The following is a 27,518-nucleotide window of genomic DNA, read 5'->3' as shown; positions in this document are numbered from 1 at the left end:
ACAGACTATATAAAGTTAAACAGGACGGGACAGTACAGTACAAGTACAGACTATATAAAGTTAAACAGGACGGACAGTACAGTACAAGTACAGAATATATAAATTTAAACAGGACGGGAAAGTACAGTAAAAGTACAGACTGTATAAAATTAAACAGGACGGGAAAATACAGTGCAAGTACAGACTATATAAAGTTAACCAGGACGGGACAGTACAGTACAAGTACAGCCATTATACAATTAAACAGGACGGGAAAATACAGTAAAAGTACAGACTATATAAAGTTAAACAGGACAGAACAGTACAGTACAAGTACAGACTATAAAGTTAAACAGGACGGGAAAGTACAGTACAAGTACAGACTATATAAAGTTAAACAGGACGGGACAGTACAGTACAAGTACAGAATATATAAAGTTAAACAGGACGGGAAAGTATAGTACAAGTACAGACTATAAAGTTAAACAGGGCGGGACAGTACAGTACAAGTACAGACTATATAAAATTAAACAGGACGGGAAAATACAGTGCAAGTACAGAATATATAAAGTTAAACAGGACGGGACAGTACAGTACAAGTACAGACTATATAAAGTTAAACAGGACGGGACAGTACAGTACAAGTATAGAATATATAAAGTTAAACAGGACGGGACAGTATAGTGCAAGCACAGACTATATAAAGTTAAACAGGACGGGACAGTACACTACAAGCACAGACTATATAAAGTTAAACAGGACGGGACAGTACATATCTGATTAAATTTATTACTTGATCATATCTGATATCTTCTAAATTACGTAAACTAGTGAAAAATCGTTTAGGATCTTTTTCTTTCAATTTGTTGACTTTTTTTAATTGATAAAATGAGTTATCGGATCTAAGTTGTTATTTATCAATCTGACAAAATATGTTTGTTTAAAATTTCAACATGTTCAATGTGTTTTTTTCCTCCACGTGAGTTGGAAACCGGTTTTCTACCTGTTCGATATTTTTCTTTGTTTTCTCCTCCACGTGGGTTGGAAACCGGTTCTCTCCCAGACTATTCATCAGCTGTTTCTTTTTCGATCTGAAACATCTTTAAATGTTATCATTTTTTAAGAATGTTTTTATTTCGATTCCATAAAATAATGTGCTATCTTTAACAAGAAACATGAATATTGTTTAACAATTAATTGCAATGTGAAAAAGTCTAGGGTAAACCGTCAATGGTTGAACTTAATTTACTGCATCAAAATATAATTGTCTAATCTCCATAACTTTACAACCTAATGAAATTGATCTTTTTTATGAATTCTGCTAAATGTAACAGTCAAATTTTGAAATATCGGAGGCCGAATTTAAAGAATTTAAACCGCATTGCTCATGAATCTCCAAAAACGGTTCCAATTGAGCGACGGCTCAAAGCTAAAACAAAACATAGAATACATTTTCAAGTGGAACCAACCATGTTTAAGCCACGTCTCAAATTTAAGACGTGACTCAAATTCTTTAAATTCGCCCTCAGGTTGTAAAGATGTTAGAACCATAGAGTTTGAACTTCAAAGCAATTGTGGGTTTAGTTCCTTTGTTTGTTAACAAGTTATAGACAGGATCATACAAAGAAAGAAGCTTAAAAACGATAATGATGTTAAAAAAGTTTCTATAATAAAAATAACCTGATATCGGAAGAGTAAAGAATTGTTTCGCCGATGACCTGCTGGAAAGTGACATGATCAACCAGCTGATAGGACAGGTAGACCAGATACCCGTCATGTCCCCGACCTGCATAAACATGTTCATGAATTTCAATCACAATTTGACCAATGTTCCATAAATTTTTCGTTTTTTTTTGTCAGCGGATCCAATTCAATAAAAAGTCTAAAAAGGCAACGACGTAAATTCAAAGAATTGTGGCGCCCCTGGATTCCTGGAATACAGTTCACAACAATTTGTTTGTTATTGTTTAGATTATGCATTTGTTTGTTATTGTTTAGAAAATGCATCTGGTATAAATACTGCGTTTACATAATAAATATTCAGTCTGTTTACTTCTCTTGTCATTTAAACATCGCTACATTTTGGTGACCCCGAGTTCTCTCGCTGACGCACCTGAAATTGGTTTCGACCGGGTCCCTGTGTTTTCCACACCCAATACCATAGTAGGGTTTCCGGCGATTTCGAGATTTATTATATAAGTAGCGACTGACGAGATGCCTGAGGAGGAGGTAGCAGCCCAGCTTCCCCTGACGACTGTGTCCATAAAGCTTCCCTTGTTTTGGACTGATTCTCCTGAAGTTTGGTTTCTACAGGCCGAGGCACAGTTTGAGAACAAGGGGATTACTGTGTCAAGAACAAAATTCACTCACTGTGTTGCTGCTCTTCCTCAAGATGTTGCCTGCAGGCTTCTGGATCTGGTTCGAGCTCCCCCTGCTGATCCTTATGCAGCTCTTAGAAGACGCCTCATACAGATGTATTCTCTCAGTGATTTTCAACGTTATCAGGCTCTACAGAGTCTACCCCTGTTGTCCGACCAGCGCCCCTCAGAGTTGATGGACAAGATGCTAGTCCTTTTGCCTGAAGACGAGAAGCCTGGTTTCTTTTTCAGGGGATTATTCCTAGATCGTTTACCTGCTGATATCCGAGCTCATTTACTTTCCGAGTCGATCAAGGATCCTAGGGGGATGGCTCTTCGTGCCGACGAGTTGTGGTCAGAGGATGTTTATGCTCTACCACGAGATTCCTCTTCAAGGACTGGAGCTCGTGGTTCTCGGACTCGGTCTACAAGTCGTAGCACTGCACCAGATGACGGTAGGAGGTCAAGAGCTGTTTCAGTCTGCTGGTACCATCGCCGCTGGGGCGCTGAAGCTAACCAATGCCGTTCTCCCTGTTCTTATTCGGGAAACTAGTTGACGGCGGGAATACTTTGAATTCTATTCCCGCCGAATCTCCGTCATCTAGTCTTCTGTTCCTGCAGAATAAACTCTCATCTCACAAATTCCTGGTGGACGAATTAGTCAAGTCAAGTCAAAACGTGTTTGATTTCAAATTTTGAAAAACCGAACACATCTACTCTAGGGTGAGTATAAGATAGTTTCATGTATCATTGGATCATTAATAAAATCTTTTAAAAATCTGAAAAAAATGAATTCTTAAAGGGAGTGACTGGCAATGTATGGTAGTTGAACGGAGAATGTAATATTGTGGAATTTTTTTGGAATCATTTGAGACATAAAAAACGTTTGCTCAATGTACAATTACTGAGTTTGAGCGCAAAGTCGACGTTTAAAATCATCAATTTTGGGTGGGCACGTTTTAAGAATCATTTTTTTGTAATTATTAAATAACGACGACGAAAATGCATCAAAATAAAGTATCACAGTAAGCCGATTAGATGTGCAGGAATCTATTTCTCAATAGAAATTTGTCAATAAATCGATGTTAGAATCAATTATTTCTTTTTCATCATTATATAGAATTTTTATTCCTTACGAATCTGTTCTCAGATTTCTACACATTCTTCAAATGTCGTCTTTTCAATAAAATTCAAGAAAATTTACAGAACATGTTTGTGAAGAATGAGAGATTACATAAACTAATAACTAAATAAGATTACTTATTTTCGATGATAAGAGTTAATTTTTATTCTCTCAAACCTGTTCCTAAACAACTAAATAGTTTACTATGAATTTTTGTTACATTTTTAATAACTTAAAACAAATCGATTCTGAAAACGTAACCCCTCCCCCCCCCCATTGATGATTTTGAATGTCGACTTTGCATCCTTAAATATTTCTCTACAATACTACATTTTCAGTTCAACTAACATACAATCTCGGTCACTCCCATTACAAAAAAATTAATAAAATTAAACCTGGAGTTCTGACTTTTCTAGAAACTGGTTCCATTCCTTGTCTTGTCATACAGGATTCCTTAAAAATATTACATTTTTTTGGTCAAGATTTGAAAATTAATTTATTTTTTATTTAAAGAGACAATGTAAAGTAGTTAAACTGAGATGCAGTTTTGTGGACGAATTCTTTAGGATTCATTTAAGACATATAAAACTTTTTAAAGATTTGTAAATCCTGAGTTTGAGCGCAAAGTCGACGTTCAAAATCGTAGTTTTGGGTAGATATATTTTCAGAACTGTTTTTTTAAATTATTAAATAATAAAAATGTAAACAAATTCCACAGTAAACTAATTAATTGTTTAGGAACAGGTTGGGAAAAAATTAACTCTTATTATCGAAAATAAGTAATCTTATTCAATAATTAGTTTCTATAATCTCTCTTTAATCACAAAGATATTCTGAAGATTTTCTGGAATTTTGATTGAAAACGCGAAATTTAAAGAAATCTGCGAACAAATTCATAGAAAATAAGAAATTGAATAAAATGATGTAAAAGGAAATAATTAATTCTAACTTCGATTTATTGACGAATTTCTTTTCAGAAATATTTTCCTAATCATCAAATTATTTTACTATCAAATGTTTTCTATATTTTTTGTCGTTGTTATTTAATAATTAAAAAAAAACCCGATTCTGAAAAACGTGTCCATCCAAATTCCGTCGACTTTGCGCTCAAACTCAGGATTTACAGATCTCTCAAAAGATTTATATGTCTCAAATGAATCCTAAAGAAGCTTTCCACAACACTGAATACTCAGTTCACCTACCTGCAGTAGCCGGTCTGTCCCTTTAAATAAAAAAGCGAGATGTTGCCTGACTTAGAATGGCTAGTTCAAGTACTTTTCTTCAACGTTATTGAAGTAAAGGGTGTTTAAAAAAACCTTACACTTTATTTTCTCCGAGGATTAATTTTTACCCGATAATAATGACGTCTCACAGGGTGTTTTAGGACTACGAGGTAAAAAAAACTATCGGATTAGGTCAACCCTGCTCTAAATACAGGGGACAATAATTCCAACCCTGCACTAAATACAGGGGACAATAGTTCCAACCCTGCTCTAAATACAGGGGACAATAGTTCCAACCCTGCTCTAAATACAGGGGACAATAGTTCCAACCCTGCTCTAAATACAGGGGACAATAGATCCAACCCTGCTCTAAATACAGGGGACAATAGTTCCAACCCTGCTCTAAATACATGGGACAATAGTTCCAACCCTGCTCTAAATACAGGGGACAATAGATCCAACCCTGCTCTAAATACAGGGAACAATAGTTCCAACCCTGCTCTAAATAAATGCTCTTTGTCTCTTGGAGATGGAACTGATATATCTGCACATCTATATATCTGCTCTACAGAAAGTATACATGGATAGAAAGGATCTAGAATTTTATAAAATTCAGATATTTTAGGATTGAATTCTCTAAAGAGCAATAAAATCTGGCTTCGCAAAAGTCTCACTCTCAACTTTATACTGAATACTAATTTGATTTTATACTTTAACAGAGAATCTTTAAAAACAATATGGCGTCGATATACAACGTAATTTCAAGTGAGCCTCCATTAAAAAAAAATGGGGGCATGCAAGATTCTCAACGATACACATTGCATCTATAGAGAACCCATATTTAAATGGAGTGACCGACTATGTAAGGTAGATGAACTGAGTATGCATTGTTGTGGAAAACTTCTTTCGGATTCATTTGAGACATATTAAACTTTTTAAAGATCTGTAAATCCTGAGTTTGAGCGCAAATTCGACATTCAAAACTCCTAATTTGGGTGTGGATACGCTTTCAGAATTAGTTTTGTTTTTAAATTATTAAATTATTAAATTATTAAAACGACGACATAAAATGTAAAAAAAATTCCACAGTAAACTAATTAATTAGTTGTTTAGGAACAGGTTGAGAAAATAAAAATGAATCTTATCATCGAAAATAAGTAATCTTGTTCAATCATTAGTTTCTATTTTCTGATTATTCTGGTTTCTCTTTATTCACAAAATTTTTTGCAGATTTTCTAGAATTATTATTGAAAAGACGACATTAGAAGAATTTGAAGAAATCTTTGAATAAATTCAAAGAAAATAAGAAATTCAATATAATAATGAAAACGAAATAATTGATTCTAGCCTTGATTTATTGACAAATTTCTTTTGAGAAATATGTTCCTAACTATCTAATTAGATTACTGTATGATTTTCACTTTATTATTCGTTGTCGTTATTTAATAATTAAAAAGAAACTTATTCTGAAAACTATATTTGAGCCGCGCCTTAAATTTAAGCCACGACTCAAATTCTGTAATTTCGGCTTCTGAAGAAATTAAAGTACACCGCACCTAAGTTTAATAATTTAAATTTAATAATTTAAAAAAAACTAATTCTGAAAACGTATCCACCCCCAAAGTAGGAGTTTTGAACGTTGAATTTGCGCTCAAACTCAGGATTTACAGATCTTTAAAAAGTTTAATATGTCTCAAATGAATCCGGAAGAAGTTTTCCATAACACTGCATACTCAGTTCGACTACCTTACATAGAGCCGGTCACTCTCTATAAAAGCAAACCAATTTTTAAATATATCTCATTCAATCTTGATCAGATAAAGGTTTTAATGACACAGCAAAATATACCTCGTTTATATTTCTGTGTAGATCAGTTTTCATCAGATGATAAATTAAAACCTGAACAAAATATAGAAATCAGAAATTAAGAATCTTAAACTGGACATGGATGTATCTAGTTTTAAATTACGATCGTTAATCATTTTTAGTTCAAAAGAAAAAATTAAGATATTTTTAAATATTGGAAAGTTTTGAAGTAAACAATTGAAAAATATTTTTATGTTCTGCTTAAGAATTTATATTTGATTGTTTTTAGTTTGAAATAGAAAGATGTTCGCATAACAACATAATTCAATTCTTATATATAAAATAAAATAAATTAGATTTCTTACCTTTTGAATTTCCCAGGCTATCTCATCGGAATCATTCTCAGGATCTGATCTCAGGCAGTACAAGCAGACAATACCATCTAGATAGATAGATAGATAGATAGATAGATAGATAGATAGATAGATAGATAGATAGATAGAGAGAGATAGATAGATAGATAGATAGTAGATAGATAGATAGATAGATAGATAGATAGTAGATAGATAGATAGATAGATAGATAGATAGATAGATAGATAAAAATCAAATGAAATCAATCAAGGTACTAAAATCAATGAATCAATTCTCTAACCTGAATTTATTTCTCCTGCTTCCAATTGTTTCCTGATGAATTCTAAAATGAAAAGAAATGTAAAATAAAATAAAATAAAATAAAATTTAGTTTTGAAGGGAATTGAGTCGATGTCATAAACTCTGATTTTTTAATCCATATATCTTTGCAGCCCAATGTAGTAGACCTTAGATATTTCAAACTATTAATCCTGTTAGACCAAATAATCTAAGTTTCAAATATCAAAGGCCTACATCATCAGGTTGCAAAGATTTTAGAATTTTAGAATTTGTGACAAAGACTTAATTCCTTTACATATCAGTTATTACCTAGACTGTCAGGATTCCAAGATAAACCATTGTTCGGATCAAATCCCTTATCCTAAACAAGATTTTTTAATAAAAAGAAATATTAAAATTAAGTAAATTTAATTCTAAAGGACGGAGATACGTGAATGTATATTTGTTGATCGATGCATCAGATATCATTCGAGCAAATACTTTTTCATTTTATATTGGATTAAAATCAAAAAAAAAATTTCAAGATTTCAGCCGGCGCTCGATTGAAACCAGTTTTTGGGGGATTTGAGACGCGGCTTAAATTCATTAAATTCGGACACTATTTTACCATCTGTCAAACATCAGATATTTTCCTTTAAATGTTGAAATTCCAGTGGAAAATGGAAAAAATGAAAAAAAGAAAATAAACCCATAAAATAAAGCATATTTTATCTCTGGAATAAAGTGTGAAAACTACATTCATTGAGCTTTTACAACTTTTGTTTGAATTTCTTCAACTTTGCTGCAGTAGAAATTGTAGAAATAGTAGAAATAGTTGGGCAAATGATGGAATTCAATTCGTGGATTTTTAGAATTCCCGCCATCTTTAAATAGGGATAACTACGTTCTAACTTTATTCAAGCCGTTCGTTAATGGATAGTTAAAACTCTTAGAAAACGTTTGTTTCCTAAAATGTATTTTCAGCAAGTTTCATCCAATTTTAAACAGATAAAAGAATCGAAGGTCGCCGGTTAATTTGAAACACATCCATTTTGAAAAACAGCTGTTTCTGCTAGTTAACGATTTAAAAACTAACGGGGTTAGTCGTTCGTTAGCAGACTTTTCCGCTAATTTTCAAAAACTTCCATTTTTAACGACACTTTGCTTGGCCCTATCTATAACAACTTATCTGGTATTGCAGATAAATACACGAACACCAACTTTACATATTGAAGGAGACAGCGGCTATGAGCCACAACTATTTTTCCTTCCATATTCATACCACTAATATGCTTTTTGCCTTCCAGCAGCCATAAGCCACAACTTTTGGATCTTCCATTCCACAACATTTTCGTCTTCCGGCAATTATAACTTTTTTAAACGGTCAATTTAGTGCAGTAAAAATATATTCTGTAATCTAAAGATTAAGACTGCAGAAAGTGGGTTTAATAGTTGATGTTAAGATTTGATAGTCTACATTATTTGCACAGAAATTGTTGCAAACTTGCAGACTGCGCCAAAATTAAGCATAAATTTGCACTGTAATCCGGGCCTTTCAGACATATCAGTTGTCTGCAACTGTCAGATTCAAAAAGAAAACTTTAAAATGGGAAAGTAGGGAAATAAATTTCTTGTACTATTAATAATAATAATTATATTATTAAACTTAAAACAGTTTTTCCTTTAAAACTCTGGGTGATGTCTATATGTCTATATTTTTAGCTGAAAAATATGATTATTTGTAATTTTGGTTTCTCTATAAAATTGACTTGCGGATATAGCAGCCACACGTTTGAAGATAAAAAACGACAATATCTTCCTCATTGTTACTCATGTTTGAAGGGTACCTTCCCTTGTGAATCGGAAATGCTACTCAATAAATTAGATCTACAGTCCGTTTAAAAATCAATCTTTTAATTTTCCTACTCTTTTAAGAAATTGTTTAATTCTATCTTTTTCTTTTTCATTTGTGTAAAATCATAATGCGTGATAAATATACAAACGTTTACACAATCTTAAGTCTCTCTGTTAGATTTCCAAAATGTAATTTAAAATCGATAATTTTACTATAAATTGATCAATTTTGTTGAATAAATAATAAACTCCAAGAGAGGGGGAAAACTAGACTGCAGTATATTGTCATCATGACATTTAAAATGATAAAGTATAGAAACGGTTACAATGTAAAAGTTCATAAATAAATTATTAATATTTAGTTCATTATTTGTAACTTTTTGTTTATTATGTACTACATGATGTTAACCCGATCCCGGCCCTGCCGTGATCTGGTGCTATAAAAGCCAGGATACGCAGTATAGGGGGGGGGGCAATCTTTCTTCCCCCTAGCGTATCCTTGTCTTCCAGGTTTTAAAGTTTTTTTGTTCGTAGCTTTTTGAATTTTGCTGTTGTCTTGTCACTTACTTATTATTAAAGAAATAAACACAGGCCTCAAACTCTAACTTTTTAAACTTTATATCTTTTCAACCTGATGCTATAGACATTTAAAATATCAAACTATAAGTTCTGTTGGATCAAAGTATGAAAAAGTTAAAATTTTTAAGGTTTAAAAAAGATTTACAAAGATATAGGGAATCAAAAATTAGAGTTGGTGGCAAGTATTTAGTTCCTTTCTTACAATAATAATCATTTTTAAGTTTTTTACTTTATAAGATAGGAAATATAAAAGAGCTACGATTATATATTCTAGCAGATTAATACTAAATATTTGCCAATATTTATTTTTCAAAAATATTCTGTTGTTAATATTTTCTGATCCATTACATCAAGGATAAAACACTCTGACATGAAATGAATAAAATAGTGAAATTAAAAAAGAAGAAAAAATTAAAAAACAAATGACAGCAGAATTACTAAACCTGAAAATTTTCGTGGGACCTTCTGTGCAATTACAGAGATTTATATATAACCAGGCTATTAGGGCGCTTCGCGCCCATCTTCTATTTCCATGTTCTCTTTGTGTACAATGTAAAACAAAAACTTCAAGGATTTTATAAAAAAATTTGTGGAATTTTTGAAAATACGATCATTCATAAACCTTCCCAGGGGTCACACGAGGCCCCACAAAATTTTTTGGCCTGATCGGTTCAGCCGTTTTGACGTTTATTGGATACAACCGGACAGACAGATTGACAAACAAACAGACAGACAAGCAAAGTATAAAAATAGATAGTATAAACCTAGGTAAAACCTATTGAAAAATTGTCATATTCTGGGTTAAACCAAGGTACTAATGCGAGGAAAGTTATTTCAGAGGTGCACGCATTTTTTGTACTACAGTGTACTGTATTTGGGCGGAAAAGTAAACACAAGACGGATGTCACAGCCTGGCATGGAATGAATTTTCACAAAATAATCTATGAAATATTCTGGTCAAATGAAACTATTATGTTAATTATCAAAATTATCAAAATTTAATGCTTTTAACCTCCTCGGATACTAAACGTACACTGATGCATCTATTCTTGTTTGCAAATTCCGCCCAGAGAGAACCGATTTCAATATGTATGCAGAGTATACGCAACTGCAATTAACTTTCCTTGCATTATAACCTTGGGTTAAACTGTATATTTTGTCAGAATACTATTAATATCGTTAACGACAGTGTTTAGAAAACCAGGATATCTCCATTATTCTTGAACAGACAAAAGTGTAATGGTTTCCTTGTTAATCGAACGTGTCAATCTATATATGGAGGGGCACTTAATATTTCCATTAAATTGTGATTTTGGAATTTTCAGAATACAAAAATGATCCTCACACTAAATCTCAGTTTGTAAAAACTCCCAGCTATCATTTTTGTTGCTAAAATGTATTATTAAGTCAACAAAGAAATTGTGTTTTTTTTTCGTAATATAAATATGATGAAGACTGATGTGAAATATTATTCTAATATTTATTCCATTTTATCGAATACTGATTATTAACTTCATGGGGGTAATCGTTAAATAATCATGTTGATCATTTATAAATTACAAGGGGGGAGAAGGGGGTGAGTTGAGGAAAATTGCACTATCCCCTCTAAACTATATAGGGAGAAGGGGAGAGGTGAGAATAGGGATGTCGATCATTGCACTATCCCCACAAACTATGGAATTCATCGACAACTGTTTTCTAGCAAAAATATAATTTCTAATAGTTTATACTGAACATTGAACATGTTAGCTTTGATTTTTCAATCCTGTACTTATAAATCTAAATAACCTCTATCAACCTTCTTTCTTATCTCATTGTTTTTTCATTTTTATTACACTCTGTACATTTTCCCCTTTATCAATTTAAATACTAATAAGGGTGAAAATGGGGTGTAAATGGGGTGTAAATGGGGTGTAAATGGGGTGAAAATGGGGTGTAATGGGGTGTAAATGGGGTGAAAATGGGGTGTAATGGGGTGTAAATGGGGTGAAAATGGGGTGTAATGGGGTGTAAATGGGGTGTAAATGACACCTTACCACATCACTTTCTAAGAAAACGTTATAATTGGTGATTTTTAACAGAACTCAAACATTGAATAAAATCTTACCTCAACATTGTTAATATTTCGTTCCTCCATCGGAGTAGAACTATTTAGAAAACATATTTATTTACAATTTTTATTTCAAAATTTCAGATTTTGACATTTCCCCTCTGATAAGTAATAAAAAGTTCGGATTTTTTTTAAAGGAAATAATTCAGCACTTCACACTAAAGTAAAATTCACGTATGATTGAAATCTGATTTTTGTTATCATAGCTCCTCTTATTGAAAACCTATTGAGAAGAAAAGAAGATGTTTTAATTCATAATATGTAGGTAACCAACTAAATTTGTTTTTACACTTGTGCGTTTAGGAGAAACGGAGTAACAAAGTAACAGTAAAGTAACAGGAATGTCAATTGAATTTGACCTTCTCCTCCTGGTTAGTTTTCAGTGACCCCGGTCAACAAAGGACGAGGCTTTAAAGACGACCTAAAGCCATAGTTTTGAATATAGCGATTTAGAGGGGAATTCGGGTTTCTGCCAAAACTATTTTCTTTTATTGAGTTTTTAAATTGAAGTTTAATGCTGAGGGTTGTTGGGTAACCCCAAGGTACTAATGCAAGGAAAGTTATTTCAGGAGTATCTTTTGTACTGCAGTGTAATGTCTCCGGGGGTAATGTAAACACAAGACGGATGTCACTCACAGCCTGACATGGGATCCATCTTTCACATAAAAAATCAATGAAATATTTTGGTCATATGAAAGTATTATGTGAATTAGCAAAATTTTCAAAATTCAATGCTTTTATCCTTCTCGGATACTAGACGAACACTGATGCATCTATTCTTGTTCACAAATTTCGTCCAGAGAGAACTGGTGTAAATATGTACGCAACTGCAATTAACTTTCCTCGCATTATAACCTTGGGTAACCCTGTATTTAAAGCAAAATACTTTTTTGCTAAAAAGTTATTTTCTTATCCAAAAGTTATGATTATGAGAAAATCTGTGAAACAGGAAGAATATGGGATAAGTTTAAAAGTTTTAAAATAGGTTGAAAAAGTTTAAGATATATAATTTTCCTTGTAGAGAGCGGAATTTTATCCACAAAAGATCTTCCAATGTAAGTATTCCACAGAACAGTCTAGAAATAATTCTATCATTAAAGGAGGTTTTATTTTAAAGGGACTGTAAACGTATATTCAATTGATCCTCCAATTGAAGAGTGTAAAATATCTGTTAATCGGATTCACAACGGAACGGTCCTTTTCAAGTTATTTTTTCACCTTAAAACATGATTAATTCTGATTTTATTAATAACGTTTGCAGCATAAACTTTCAATTTTAATTAAAAATAAACCATATTTCGAAAAAAGTATTTTAGTTAGAAATAAAGGATATCTCGAATCTACTGCCAGTCTTTGAATAGAGGATACATTTAAATTATGTCTATTGTCCCTTTAATCTAAATTAGGTCTATTGTCCCTTGAATTTAAATTATGTCTATTGTCCCATTAATCTAAATTAGGTCTATTGTCCCTTGAATCTAAATTATGTCCATTGTCTCTTCAATTTAAATTATGTCTATTTTCCCTTTAATTTGAATTATGTCTATTGTCCCTTTAATATAGATTATGTCTATTGTCCCTTTAATTTAAATTATGTCCATTGTTCCTTTAATTTGAATTACGTTTATTGTCCCTTTAATATAGATTATGTCTATTGTCCCTTTAATTTAAATTATGTCTATGTACATTAGTAAATCAACTTGATACTGAGATTTTAGTACATCAACTTGATACTGAGATTTTAGTACATCAACTTGGTATTGAGATTTTAGTACATCAACTTGATACTGAGATTTTAGTTCATCAACTTGGTATTGAGATTTTAGTTCATCAACTTGATACTGAGATTTTTGAAGTAAAAAGAAACTTTGTCAATGGTTTTAAGACGTAAAAAGGAAATAATCGGGAAGCGCCCAATAAGCCTAGCAATAATATATATTACTAATCATTTCGATATTAATCATAGCTTTTTTAGTAAATTTATTTATATATTTATTATACTTATAATTATATATTAGATATATTTACTAAAATAATGATTTTTCAATTGTTTAAGAATTGAAAAAACTAACCTTATGAATTTTCTGAAGTTTTTTGATCACATAATCAATGTTTTGCTGAATGTTTTTTACTTCCTCAGGCTCTATCTAAAGCAAAACAACTATAAACATTAAAGTTAACATTTCTATCTTTAAAAATGCTAATTTTTCAAATTTGATTTTTTTTAAAACTGCAATTGCAAATAACTATATTTCAGCTGGAAAAGTAAGAATGTCTCATCCATCTAAAATCTGACAAAGGTTTAAATGTGAATCGAACATGGGAGTCTATAGTTTCATCTTTTTAATATGATTTAATATTTGTGGCAGAACTTATTACTTGTTTTATCTTCGTTATCTGTAATAATTTACAATAAAACTGAGAAACATGGCTGTTTAGTGTTCACAATCCATTTAGATGCTATACAATGAAAATTAAATCAAAGTTTCATTTCAAATCTTATGCAATAATCTGTCCAAAAAAAAATTCACATTGTATTATTTATGGGCTTTTATTAAAAATGCATCCCTTTTTATAAACTTTTTTAGAAGCCATGCTAATTTAAAAACTTAAGTGTTAAAAAATCTGCAATTGAAGTCAGTGTTTTTTTTGTGACACAGTTTCTATTTCAATTATTCCCCGGTATTTATCAGACAGCTATACAAAGCATAACTTTGCCACAATAGAGGGTTAGGGGGAGGAGGGGGATTTACTTTTGGAGGGGGGGGGGTATTTCCCTTTCTAAACAATAATTCCCCCCATACCATTTCCTGGGAAAGAAAGATGTCCTGTGGTGAACGAGGGATAGGATGAGAGGGGAGAAAAAAGAAGGATAGGGAGAGAAGAAAAGAGAAGGAGGGTAGAAAGGGCAGGTAGAGAGAAGGAGGAGAAGAATAGAAAGAGTGGAGAAGGAGGGTAGAAAGGGTAGGTAGAGAGAAGGAGGAGAAGAATAGAAAGAGTGGAGAAGGAGGGTAGAAAGAGCAGGTAGAGAGGAGGAGGAGAAGAGTAGAAAGAGAGGCGGGTACATGAAGACTGATGTTTAATATATAAAAATGATAATTTAATATGGTTCTTCCAGATATCCAGGAATATATAATGGTCTTAAGGAGCATAGATAATATATAGATACCAAATATATCCACTTTCCTTATTCTCTTCTTCCATTACTAGAGTTTATACAGATATAGGATTATTGTTGTTTTATTAGTTTAAAAAATATTGTTACTTAGCATCAAAATATACTAATCTGTAAACATGCAACATACGTTACTTCATATAAAAAAAGAAAATTTAAAGTATTTATACGTTTTTACGACGTTTTTTGGTGTGCTGGTAATAAAACTTTAATTATTTATATTGAATTCTGTTGAATGGGATAAAATATGGAAAATAGTGTCGGGCAAAGTATATTATTAAGTATATTAAAGACTAAGTATATTATTAAGTATATTAAAGACTAAGCATATTATTAAGTATATTAAAGACAAACTATATTATTAAGTACATTAAAGACTAAGCATATTATTAAGTGTATTAAAGACAAAGAATATTATTAAGTACATTAAAGACTAAGAATATTATTAAGTATATTAAAGACAAAGTATATTATTAAGTATATTAAAGACTAAGCATATTATTAAGTATATTAAAGACTAAGTATATTATAAAATGTATTAAAGACTAAGCATATTATTATATTAAAGACTAAGTATATTATAAAGTGTATTAAAGACTAAGTATATTATTAAGTGTATTAAAGACAAAATATATTATTAAGTATATTAAAGACTAAGTATATTATTAAGTATATTAAAGACTAAGTATGTTATTAAGTGTATTAAAGACTCAGTATATTATTAAGTACATTAAAGACTAATTATATTATTAAGTGTATTAAAGACAAAGTATATTATTAAGTGTATTAAAGACTAAGTATATTATTAAGTATATTAAAGACTAAGTATATTATTAAGTATATTAAAGACTAAGTATATTATTAATTATATTAAAGACAAAGTATATTATTAAGTATATTAAAGACAAAGTATATTATTAAGTTTATTAAAGACTAAGAATATTATTAAGTGTATTAAAGACAAAGTATATTATTAAGTGTATTAAAGACTAAGTATATTATTTAGTATATTGAAGACCAAGTATATTATTTAGTATATTGAAGACCAAGTATATTATTAAGTATATTAAAGACAAAGTATATTATTAAGTATATTAAAGACAAAGTATATTATTAAGTATATTAAAGACTAAGTATATTATTAAGTATAATAAAGACAAAGTATATTATTAAGTATATTAAAGACTAAGTATATTATTAAGTATATTAAAGACAAAGTATATTATTAAGTGTATTACAGACTAAGTATATTATTAAGTGTATTAAAGACAAATTATATTATTAAGTGTATTAAAGACTAAGTATATTATTAAGTATATTAAAGACTAAGTATATTATTAAGTATATTAAAAACAAAGTATATTATTAAGTGTATTAAAGACAAAGTATATTATTAAGTGTATTAAAGACTAAGTATATTATTAAGTGTATTATGCACAGAGGGTTTTAATATCAGTGTTTTGTGTAATCTCTGTCCATATGGTATTTTTGGCAGAGCTTTTCCTTTCTCGGAATTCTTTGTTTATTGTTCCGTGTTTCTACTGAGTTCCCCAATCAAAATTTGAGGCAAATTGGTCCATGGATTCATGAGTTATGATTGGTACTTGCTAGAGTTTGGGTTTAACGAATATCTAGTTTTTCAAAATGTTGGTTTCTAAGTTTTGAATTTAGAATTGGACTTTCTTCATTAATAATTTACCTGTATATTAGTTCCTGCTCTTGGTTTAGTTGCTCCTATTGATATATTGAGTCCATTAGGAGACCTAGGACCCTAAATATACAGTTTAGTTGCTTCTGTTGATATATTGAGTCCATTAGAAGACCTAGGACCCTAAATATACAGTTTAGTTGCTCCTATTGATATATTGAGTCCGTCATGGGACTTAGGACCCTAAATATACAGTTTAGTGGCTCCTATTGATATATTGAGTCCATTAGGAGACCTAGGACCCTAAATATACAGTTTAGTTGCTCTTTTATAGATATATTGAGACCGTTAGGATACCTAGGACCCTATAAATACAGTTTAGTTGCTTCTACATAGATATATTGAGACGGTTAGGAGACCTAGGACCCAGAAATACCATATATAAATTTGCGCAATTTGTGGATCAGGACTTGAATGTTTACAAAATTTCTTTCTTGAAAAATAACTGAACACATCAAATATCTGTTACCTTAAACCTCCCTGTATATTAAAGGGAGTGTTCGCGAAAAATGAAAGGGGGTACAGGCTTAATGCGATAAAAAAGCGCTTTTGATCGCCACTAATTTGACTTCTATCAGTAGCGTCTATAAGGAGAAAATTGTTAAAGACGTCTCATACCGAATAACTTAGCGCCCATACAAATTCAGAAAATTGCAACATATGACTTTAGAAAACGTTTTAACTGATTTCGAAAAATGTGAGTGGTGCACGGCATTCTTAGATAGATGCGCAAGCAACAAGAGAAATAATCAAATTCAAAACAAATTAACTAAAAAATATTATAAAATATAAACTATATACAAATGTGGCGAAAGATAATCGATGGCTATAGGGTGTAATATCTGAATGATTTGTTTAAAATTAAATTGATTTTTATGGTCTAAGTCATATGTTGCAATTTTCTGAATTTGTATGGGCGCTAAGTTATTCGGTATGAGACGTCCTTAACAATTTTCTCCTTATAGACGCAACTGATAGAAGTAAGATTAGTAGCGATCAAAAGTGATTTTTTATCGCATTTAGCCTATACCCCCTTTCATTTATCGCGAACACTCCCTTTAAGTATGCATAGTTTCATGTAAAATTTGTAATTTTTGCCTTTTGTGTTTGTATATGTACAGGTGTAAGGCAAAAGCGGAATCTTCTTGATGTACTACAATCTTCTCTAAAAACAAACAAATCATTTTTCAAAAAAGTGTAAATTCAAAATAAACGAATAAAACTGACTTGAGCACTTCACAAACAATTCTCAGTGTATCCCTTTTGAACATAAATGTGCGCATGTAGTAAAACATCTCTAACTTGTGGATTTCTTCGTCAGGGGGGTTTTTACAAAGCAAGGTACACTATTGTTAAAAGGTTAGGCCATAGATTTAAAAAGTTTTTTTTTTAAGGTTTAGTGTTTATTTATATACATTTCTCCAAATTCAAACAATTTATTTCAACTCTAAAATAACTTGACAAATCTGAATTGGAAAAAACTTGGTTTCTATCTATATATAAATTTGGCTTGTCTGTCTGTTTGTTTGTCTGTCTGTTTGCTTGTATCCAATAAACGTCAAAACGGCTGAACCGATCGGGCCCAAATTTTTTGTGGGACATCACGTTTTAAAATGTAAACAAATTTAAATAAGCGCCCTAAAAACCTAGTTCAATTGTATTTTAATGCTAACAAAATTATTGGATCAAGTCTTTGATTAAACCTTAATCAATGGAGAGCTCTGCGAAAAGCAACTCATTACAGCAATATGTATGAAGATAGAATGAGACTACAAATGAGAATACTATTGTTGATTTATTTTGTATTGAATAAAGTTGTTAAGAAGAATATTTTAATGAACCAAAAAAATCAGATGGGAAATTTATCAGAATCAAAGAATATTTAGATGGTTTCCAATGTTGTACTTCACAGTGGTTACCAACTTTTGTCAGTGTTTACGTTTTTAAAGAATTATCCCATTCTGTACTGTACTGTACTGTACTGTACTGTACTGATTCAATGGTTTCAGGCTTTTAAAAGTCTACACAAGAACCTAAGATGCAAATTCTATTTTAAAATTTCATTTTACACAAATATGCTTTTATTACAAAAAGAAAAAAATTTTACTCTGGTTCAAAACATAGACCAAAACGAATTTTCAAAACAAAAAATCGAAAAATGACTTTCTTATCATTTTGAGAAATCGTTTTGGGCAATATCTTTAATCAGAGTTAAAAATTTTGCCTAGTGAAAAAAGCAAACTTGTCTAGCATGCAATTTTAAATAGGATTTGCGGCTCAGATTCTTGTGAAGCATTCAAAAAGTCTAAACACTTTGACTGTTTAAAATGGGTCTCAAAACTATGCCCTTCAGAACCCCCACACAAACTTTTTTATCCTATTTTAGGATTATCTTCCATGAAAATTATCTATTTTCTCCATTAAAAATATTGTCATCCAAAAAAGTTCAAATCTTTTAAAAATCTGTAGGGGAAAGGGAGAGAGAATTGATTTGTCAAGAAAAAATATGTACTGTAGTCCGAACAGTATGTTATCCCTTATCAATAATTCAAAACTTTTGCGTTAACTGCTTCCCTTCTTATCTCTTCACTTCACTTCATTTTATATCGTTCGCAGGGAAACATGTCTAACCAAGTTAGCATTAGAAGAATTAGAGGTGTAGAGGAGAACTTTCAAGTTGCATCTACTAACTTTGAGCCCTTGTTTTCTGCTTTCAGTATGTACAGACATACTGCACTAAGTTCTGTGTCAAATCTAAAAGAAGTGGGAAATAAATGGGCTAAAGTCACTATTAAAGAGCAGGAAAAGCAGAAAATTGGATCAGTTACTGCAGCTTCAACTAGCCTTGTATCATTAGTGGCACTTGGAGCTAGTGCATTTTTTACTGGGCCCTTTCTAGCTGTAGGAGCTGTTACTGGTGGTGTTTCTGCAGGAATTGCTGCTTGTAAAATGTATTTTAATCATCAACATGAAAAGTTGGCTGAAGAAACTTTGTCTGAAGTAAAAAGAATCAATGAGCAACTGAAGGAAGCTTGGGATGAAATAAAGCATTGTATCGAGGAGCTTGTGGGCGAGCAGATATCAGAAGTGGAAAGCTTGGACAGGTTGTTGGCAATAATAACCTCAGATATACAGTTCAAAGAAAACATGCCTAAGATAAGAGTTCTCAGGAATCTTATTGCAAAGATTCAGGAGGATTCTAACACACGTTTTGTTGAACATATCAAAGTAATTGCTGGATATCTGAATAGTAATGCTGCATTATCAGGAATATCAGCAGTAACTCAGTCACCAAAAACATGCAAACATTCTCCATTTGCTTTTAAATGCACCTCGGAGCCAAGAAATAGTAGCAGTCTCCAATGCCTCAGTAGAGCAGGGAAGTTTGTGTATGGGATGGCTTTTTTTGGAAATGCTTTTGCGGTTGGTGTAAATGTAAAGGAAGCTTGGGATTTGTCTGAAAAGCTAAAAGAAATAGAGAAACTGCCAAAGGAAGAGCAGACAAAGGCTGCCAGTGATCTTTCCAAGAAAATTATGGAAGAAGCAGAGAGAATTGAAGAAAGCATCAAGATGCAGTTTGAAGACTGGCTTTAGTCATCAGGTAATAACACTTTGTCATAGGTTGAAACAAAATTTGTATCTATCAATTGCTTTGGACTTTGTTGGAACAAAAAAAATTAAAATATGTTAGGTATTTTCTCAAAGGCATTTTCCGAAGTGCGTTTTCCCAAGTAACACTTTCCTTAGTGGCAACCTCCCAAATGTTCAATTTACCAAGTGGCAACTTCCCAAGTTAGGTTAATCCTTTTGATGCTCTGAAGGCTGCAATGGGGGCAGAGTGCTGTGGCAAGAATGTACTAGGGGCCAAGCCCAGCATCTAGAACAGGATAGGGAGCTAAGCGCTACTGCTAGGACAGGCTTGGGAAGTTGCTCCTTGGGATATTGCATAGTTGCTATTTAAGAAAATACAATGGGAAGTTACTGTTTAGGAAATTATCTAACATCTTAAAGAATCATGACTTAAACTTAGAATGCCATACCTTAACAAAGGACAATACTAAAAGTTTAATCAAATTTGTCTAAAAAGATATTACTGTTAAATGAAAGATAAGTTCCAGATGGGATAACCAATTGAAAAGTCTGTTGGAACTAAAATTGGATTTAAAGAACTTTTACATAAATATTATAATTTAGCCAATACAATACTCAGAATTTAGTAAGGATATGAAATACTTAAAAACATAATAATAAATCTTTAACTTTTAACTTTATTTATTTTCAGCAAGTGTGGCCATTTTCGAAGAGTTCACCCATTTTGGAATACACACCTTTATATTGCATTGTAAAGGTCACTGCTCAAATATATATTTATAGCTTTTAATATTTGTAAATAAATTTTATTTGTAAATTCTAAAATGGAAACAATTTAAATACTGATTCAACATGCCTCGAAGGTTATGATATTACAAGAACTTTTAGATAAAAAGTAAATTTTTGAAAATTTAGACGATTAATAATGAAATAAGTAATACACTGATTAAAGTTCTATAATAAATTTTTGTACAAAATCATATATATCTTAAAAATCTTTTAATTACACTATTTTATATTTATTTATACTCTGTGTGTTAAATATATCTTTATTAATAGAAATGATATTGAATAAACCCTAGAATAAAACCTATGAAAAGCTGGAGGAAATAGAAAGGAGAAATATTGTTATTATTTCCTTCACACGGCTAAGGAGAACAAGAAAGCAATAATAGAAACTATAAATTTAAAGATCAAAGAACAACAAGAGTAGGAAAATATCCTCAACCCCCTCCAATTTTCTACATATCTATAACAAGCTATACTTGAGAATTAAACAATTCAGGATTTTCTTCTTCAGAAACTGAGCAATTGCCTCAAACCATAGTTTTCAAATCCCTATATCTTTCCAACATTTTGTTCTTTTCAATATCTCTGCCATTAAAGCAGTTATGTAAAAAACATTAGAGATTTTAATCTATCGTGAAATTTACTTTCGTTTGACTTGTTATGTCTCGTGACACATTTGATACTTCCACCTTTGAATTTTGATAATAAACAGATTGCAAAGATATAGAGACTATAAATTGCAAAGATATAGAGACTATAAATTGCAAATTTGAGACATTGATTTAGCTTATTTATTTGTCATTTCTTTATTTAGTTTCTTAATAAAACACTTGAAAACGATTAAATCCCAGTTTTTATTTGATGTTAGGATTCACTTAATTTCAATAGATGTTAGGATTCACTCAATTTAAATAGATGTTTGGATTTATTCAATTCAAATAGATGTTAGGATTCATTCAATTTAAATAGATGTTAGGAATCACTAAATTTAAATAGATGTTAGGATTCACTAAATTTAAATAGATGTTAGGATTCACTCAATTTAAATAGATGTTAGGATTCACTCAATTTAAATAGATGTTAGGATTCACTCAATTTAAATAGATGTTATGATTCACTCAATTTAAATAGATGTTAGGATTCACTCAATTTAAATAGTGGGATTCACCAGAAATAATAAAGTTAGTGGGTTTCACTAAACTAAAACACCTGAGAAAGTATAACTATTGTGGATCCACCAAATTACAAATTACAAATTACAAATTACAAATCACAAATTACAACTTACAAAATAACAAATTACAAGTAAGTCAATATTTACAATATTGGCAGCCACCTTGTTCAAATTAAATATAAAAGTATCCTTTGGTAAAATTGCAAAACCTTATGCTAATTTTATGCAAAGGGTCAGAATAGTTGTAAGGAGATAATCTCCATGTTTCTGCGCTGTCCCAAAACATCATGATGGCTGAAAACTTTTAAATGGACCAAACGAGATAAACTCTTTCCAAATAATGGGACGATTAACCAAGCTCTCAAAACTTGATGAAAAATCGGCAAATTAAAAAAAATTTATTTGCTTTTTAAACTGTTTTTCTAGCTTCTTGTAAATTCCCGCGTAAATGGCTACAGCTGACCTAACTTTACACAGACAATTTAGAATGTTTTTGATGTTGTGATTTCACAAAATTTTCCTGACACCCTGCATATTCTACCCGCTTTAGACATTAGACACCTGATAAAACTAGACACTCTGCAGGAGGGTCGAGGAGGGGGGGGGGGGGCAATGCTGAGGGGTAGGAAGGGCTTACAGGGGGGTCATGTCCTTGCAAGTTTATGAAATATTAAAGGACTTTAAAGGGGTTTAACACACAATCAAAAAAAGTATGTTTTTGTCTAGATAATCTTTAATCTTGCAATGGAGGGAATTTATAATGACACTCCATTTATATACATTTATATTTATTCTATTGATTAATTTTGATAGTGTTTTCTCTGTGACTGGTGGATTTTTAAAGTAAAGAGTGACTCAAAATTACGTGCCATTAAAGGGATTGTAAACGTAATTTCAAACTACCCTCCATTTATCATTATAAATCGGCCATCACCCTGTTTACATGGAGGGTAAATTAAAATTACGTTCTAATATTAAATTTAATACTTTTAATAAATGTCCATCTTTTTCTCCTTTTCCTATAGATATATATATATATACATATAAACTACTCTATGTTTTCCAATTTAATGTTCTTATAGCGCGAAATAAGTAAAAATTTAAGGATTTTTTGTATTGAACATTAATATTAATGTATAAATTGTCCCGAGTAGTGTGCACTAAAGATAACCTTTAACAGAAAGAAATATATATATAAAGTTGTAATCTCTGCTTGTCTGTCTCTTTGCTTATTTGTCCGATCATAACTCGGGAACCCCTGGATCGATTTGCCTCAAATTTTGATTGGAGAACTCAGTAGGCCCACGGAAATTTTCTTAGCTTGGATTTACGATTCTAAGTTGAGTAGGTCGAGCTTAATAGCACAAATTTAGTTTCCCGGCAAAATCGTTTAAGTGCGGGTAAACGACGGGAGTAACTATGAGAAACCTAGTCAGCGACTGTAGGTATAAAATGCCCCAGTTTTATAAAATAAAAGTATAAAGTGTCAAGTTCTAAGGTAGTGAGATTCATGAAAAAAATAAAAAGTGAGATTTGAAAATCCAAAATTAGAATAAAAAATTTTAACTTTTATTTTCGAACTGTGGTATTGGCGGTAGTGAGATTTCAAAATCCAAAATGAGAATATAAAATTTAAACTTTTATTTTCAAACTCTGGTATTGGCGGTAGTGAGATTTCAAAATCCAAAATATAAAATTTCAGCTTTTATATTCTCATTTTGGATTTTGAAATCTCACTACCACCAGTACCAGAGTTTGAAAATAAAAGTTGAAATTTTTTATTTTGGATTTTGAAATCTCACTACCGCCAATACCAGAGTTTGAAAATAAAAGTTGAAATTTTATATTCTCATTTTGGATTTTGAAATCTCACTACCACCAGTACCAGAGTTTGAAAATAAAAGTTGAAATTTTTTATTTTGGATTTTGAAATCTCACTACCGCCAATACCAGAGTTTGAAAATAAAAGTTGAAATTTTATTTTCTCATTTTGGAATTTCAAATCTCACTACTGCAAAAACCTCTAGTTTGAAAGTATTTACATTTTCTAATTTCGAAAAAAAGGCATTTAATAATCTGAAAATTGTAAAGAAAATGTACAAAAACTAGCTTTTAAAACCTTCAATACCATTTTCTTTTTAAAAAAACATAAAATTTTCGCTCATTTTATACAAACAAAGTCAGCGCTGGGTTCCCAAGCTAGTATTTTATTAAAATGCTTAAAACATTGACTTATTTATGTACAAAAAAGGTTTAAAAAGGAAAAACTTGCCGTAGTGTCGTGCTAAATCAATTATTACTTGGGTTACCAACGCAATTGGAATTTACGAGTCCTATAATACTGGACAATTCCGCGCAACGGAATTTCGATTGGAAACCCTATACTATATTTGCATCTCTTCAGCAATTATTTTTTAGTTTTTAGCTTTTTTGAATTTATCATAATCCAAAGATTCGTGATGTCAAGTGCTTAAAAGAGTCACTTGAAATTTCGTAGACAGTCCTTTAGGGCTTGAATCTACACCTTAGCATAGTGCACAGTCCCTTTTAAGCTTGAATCTTCCCCTTTGCATAGTGCACACTGCACAGTTCCTTTAAAGCTTCAATCTACACCTCATCACTGTGCACATTCCCTTTAAAGCTTGTATTTACACCTTTGCACAGTGCACAGTCCCCTGTAAACCTCGACTCTTCCCCTTTGCACAGTGCACAGTCCCTTTAAAACTTGAATCTACACCTTTGCACAGTGCACAGATACTTTAAAGCTTGAATCTACACCTTTGCACAGTGCACAGTCCCCTTTAAACCTTGAATCTACACCTTTGCACAGTGCACAGTTCCTTTAAAGCTTGAATCTACACCTTTGCATAGTGCACAGTTCCTTTAAAGCTTGAATCTACACCTTTGCACAGTGCACAGTCTATTTAAAGCTTGAATCTTCACCTTTGCACAGTGCACAATTCCTTTAAAGCTTGAACCTTTACATTTGCACAGTGCACAGTTCCTTTAAAGCTTAAATCTTCACCTTTGCACAGTGCACAGTTCCTTTAAAGCTTAAATCTTCACCTTTGCACAGTGCACAGTTCCTTTAAAGCTTTAATCTTCACCTTTGCACAGTGCACAGTTCCTTTAAAGCTTGAATCTTCACCTTTGCACAGTGCACAATTCCTTTAAAGCTTGAACCTTTACCTTTGCACAGTGCACAGTTCCTTTAAAGCTTAAATCTTCACCTTTGCACAGTGTACAGTTCCTTTAAAGCTTGAATCTTCACCTTTGCACAGTTCACAGTTCCTTTAAAGCTAGAATCTACACTTTTGCACAGTGCACAGTTCCTTTAAAGCTTGAATCTACACCTTTGCTCAGTGTACAGTCCCTTTAAACCTTGAATCTACACCTTTTCACAGTGCACAGTCCCTTTAAACCTTAAATCTACACCTTTTCACAGTGCACAGTCCCCTTTAAACTTTGAATCTACACCTTTGCACTGTGCACAGTTCCTTTAAACCTTGAATCTTCACCTTTGCACAGTGCACAGTTCCTTTAAACCTTGACTCTTCCCCTTTTCACAGTGCACAGACCCATTAAACCTTGAATCTTCACCTTTGCACAGTGCACAGTTTTTTAAACCTTGACTCTTCCCCTTTTCACAGTGCACAGTCCCTTTAAACCTTGAATCTTCACCTTTGCACAGTGCACAGTTCCTTTAAAGCTTGAATCTTCACCTTTCCACAGTGCACAGTTCCTTTAAAGCTTGAATCTTCACCTTTGCACAAACATTCAAAGCTTCCGTATATCTCCTCAGCGCAATAAAAAGAAAAAATTAGCATATTCGGGGAAAACTGACAATAAATGCCAGTTCTGAATTTAAGCATAATTTATATGTTTTTATCTTTCTATCAAAACACTATAAATATACATTATCATACAATTCTGAATCAAAAATATGTTTTTTTCATGCACTTTTTTCAGGAAAATTTTTAAAATAATTTTTTTTTTAAATTTCCAAAACAGAAAAAACTATCAAATTTATATAATTGTACAAATTCATAATTTTGAGAATATATATTTATGACACTACGTTTAGTGTGAAAATACTTTCATTTTTATCTTAAACAAACTGGCAATAATAAAAATCCCGGCAAAAACTTTTTCGCACTTAATAATACCCATTTCAATAACATATATATGTTTAATTCAATTTTACTAAAATTATTCAAAAGCAGGTCGATAATGTTACGTAATCACCCTGTTGTAGGGTGATTACGTAACTTTATCACTCTACAATGAGAAAAATTAGGTATGAAATTTAAAACTTTAATAGCAGGATGAAAAAGTTACTTTTTTCGCCCTGTTTTAGGGCAATAAAATCACTTAATCACCCTTCAACGGGAAATATTAGGTGTGATATATTCCATCAAAATTGAATAAAAGATAAAACTCAAAAGATAAGGAAAAAAATAACTTTTGTGATTAAAATAACGGTTTTTCGCCCTTCTTGCTAAATGAAACATAATAACATTTAAAATTGACATTGCAAACATGTGTTGGCCTTTTTCTCAAAAATAAATTTGTATGTATTTTTTTACATTTGGGGTTGATTTATAATTCTAAATGATCAGGAATACTATACTGAAAAAAGAAACAAAAAATACGATAATGAGATTGACCCTATAACCCTTAATTGTTTAAGCTTAGTCGTCTTTATATAGTCTATCGTTTCATGTTTATATGAAAACATATAGGGGACCATTAAACTATGGAATAGGAAGACGACATTTAAGCATCTTAGTTTGAATAGTTATATGTTGAAAATTAAAATAAAAAGGACATATGTACGTTGTACACTTGAGGTTAACACTCGTCTTCCAATTGCCCGTAGTCTGTACAAATCGTCTTCCAATTGACCGTAGTCTGTACAACTCGTCTTCCAATTGACCGTAGTCTGTACAACTCGCCTTCCAATTGACTTTAGTCTGTACAACATGCGGAGGAATAATAAGAGGACATTCAAGATACTTTTTATGTATTTGATGTTCTTTAAGCCTAAAGTTGTATAAATTCTTTGAAATCAACTAAAAAATTTAAATTAATTGGGATCTATCATATTTTAAAGTTTTTTAGTCCAACTGTACTACATACAGTGGTATGCTTTCATGTCAATACAATGAAGACGACTTTTGGTTTCAATTTTGATTTATATCAAGCTGTTGAACAGCTTTGATACACAGAATACTCAAGAACTTCTATAGAAGTAAAGATAAACTGTCAATTAAAAAGCTTCTCTTTGAGAACTTTTAATCTTGTAATTCAAAAAAATCTTGTTAACAATCAATACTTAAATATAAAAGTTGTCTCCATTCCATTGTATTGATATAATTGCCTACTAATGTAGTGTGTCTGGTATTGTATAGTATTGAA

General features: G+C 31.4%; 2 protein-coding genes across 2 annotated transcripts; one reads left to right on the top strand and one right to left on the bottom strand.

Annotated features, from left to right (window-relative positions):
* Positions 1 to 894: 894 nt before the first annotated feature.
* On the bottom strand, positions 895 to 17,711 carry LOC111715371 (uncharacterized). The gene is made up of 12 exons (XM_023490685.1): positions 17,645 to 17,711; positions 16,538 to 16,609; positions 13,736 to 13,810; positions 12,678 to 12,739; positions 11,661 to 11,700; positions 7,451 to 7,502; positions 7,143 to 7,184; positions 6,854 to 6,930; positions 6,531 to 6,581; positions 3,855 to 3,912; positions 1,660 to 1,765; positions 895 to 1,070 (listed from the first exon to the last, which is right to left on the bottom strand). Exons 5-12 carry the CDS (start codon positions 11,688 to 11,690, stop codon positions 920 to 922), a joined length of 567 nt encoding a protein of 188 aa, XP_023346453.1. The 5' UTR covers positions 11,691 to 11,700; positions 12,678 to 12,739; positions 13,736 to 13,810; positions 16,538 to 16,609; positions 17,645 to 17,711; the 3' UTR covers positions 895 to 919.
* Positions 17,712 to 19,147: 1,436 nt separating this feature from the next.
* On the top strand, positions 19,148 to 20,962 carry LOC111715123 (uncharacterized). Its single transcript, XM_023490392.1, has 2 exons — positions 19,148 to 20,147; positions 20,829 to 20,962. The coding sequence occupies exon 1, from the start codon at positions 19,169 to 19,171 to the stop codon at positions 20,138 to 20,140; it is 972 nt and encodes a 323-aa protein (XP_023346160.1). The 5' UTR covers positions 19,148 to 19,168; the 3' UTR covers positions 20,141 to 20,147; positions 20,829 to 20,962.
* Positions 20,963 to 27,518: the final 6,556 nt, after the last annotated feature.

Source organism: Eurytemora carolleeae, unplaced genomic scaffold (assembly GCF_000591075.1).
Source record: "Eurytemora carolleeae unplaced genomic scaffold, Eaff_2.0 scaffold98, whole genome shotgun sequence".
Lineage (NCBI taxonomy): Eukaryota > Metazoa > Arthropoda > Copepoda > Calanoida > Temoridae > Eurytemora > Eurytemora carolleeae.
Note: the sequence above shows the minus strand (reverse complement) of the source record. Positions and strands in the feature narration are given on the sequence as shown.

Coding starts and splice junctions, on each gene's coding strand:
- LOC111715123 (XM_023490392.1), top strand. CDS start 19,169: ATGTCTAACCAAGTTAGCATTAGAAGAATTAGAGGTGTAGAGGAGAAC.
- LOC111715371 (XM_023490685.1), bottom strand. CDS start 11,690: ATGGAGGAACGAAATATTAACAATGTTGAG. Junction 6,931..7,142: donor AGCAGGAGAAATAAATTCAG/GTTAGAGAATTG, acceptor CTATCTATCTAG/ATGGTATTGTCTGCTTGTAC. Junction 3,913..6,530: donor TACACAGAAATATAAACGAG/GTATATTTTGCT, acceptor AATATTTTTAAG/GAATCCTGTATGACAAGACA.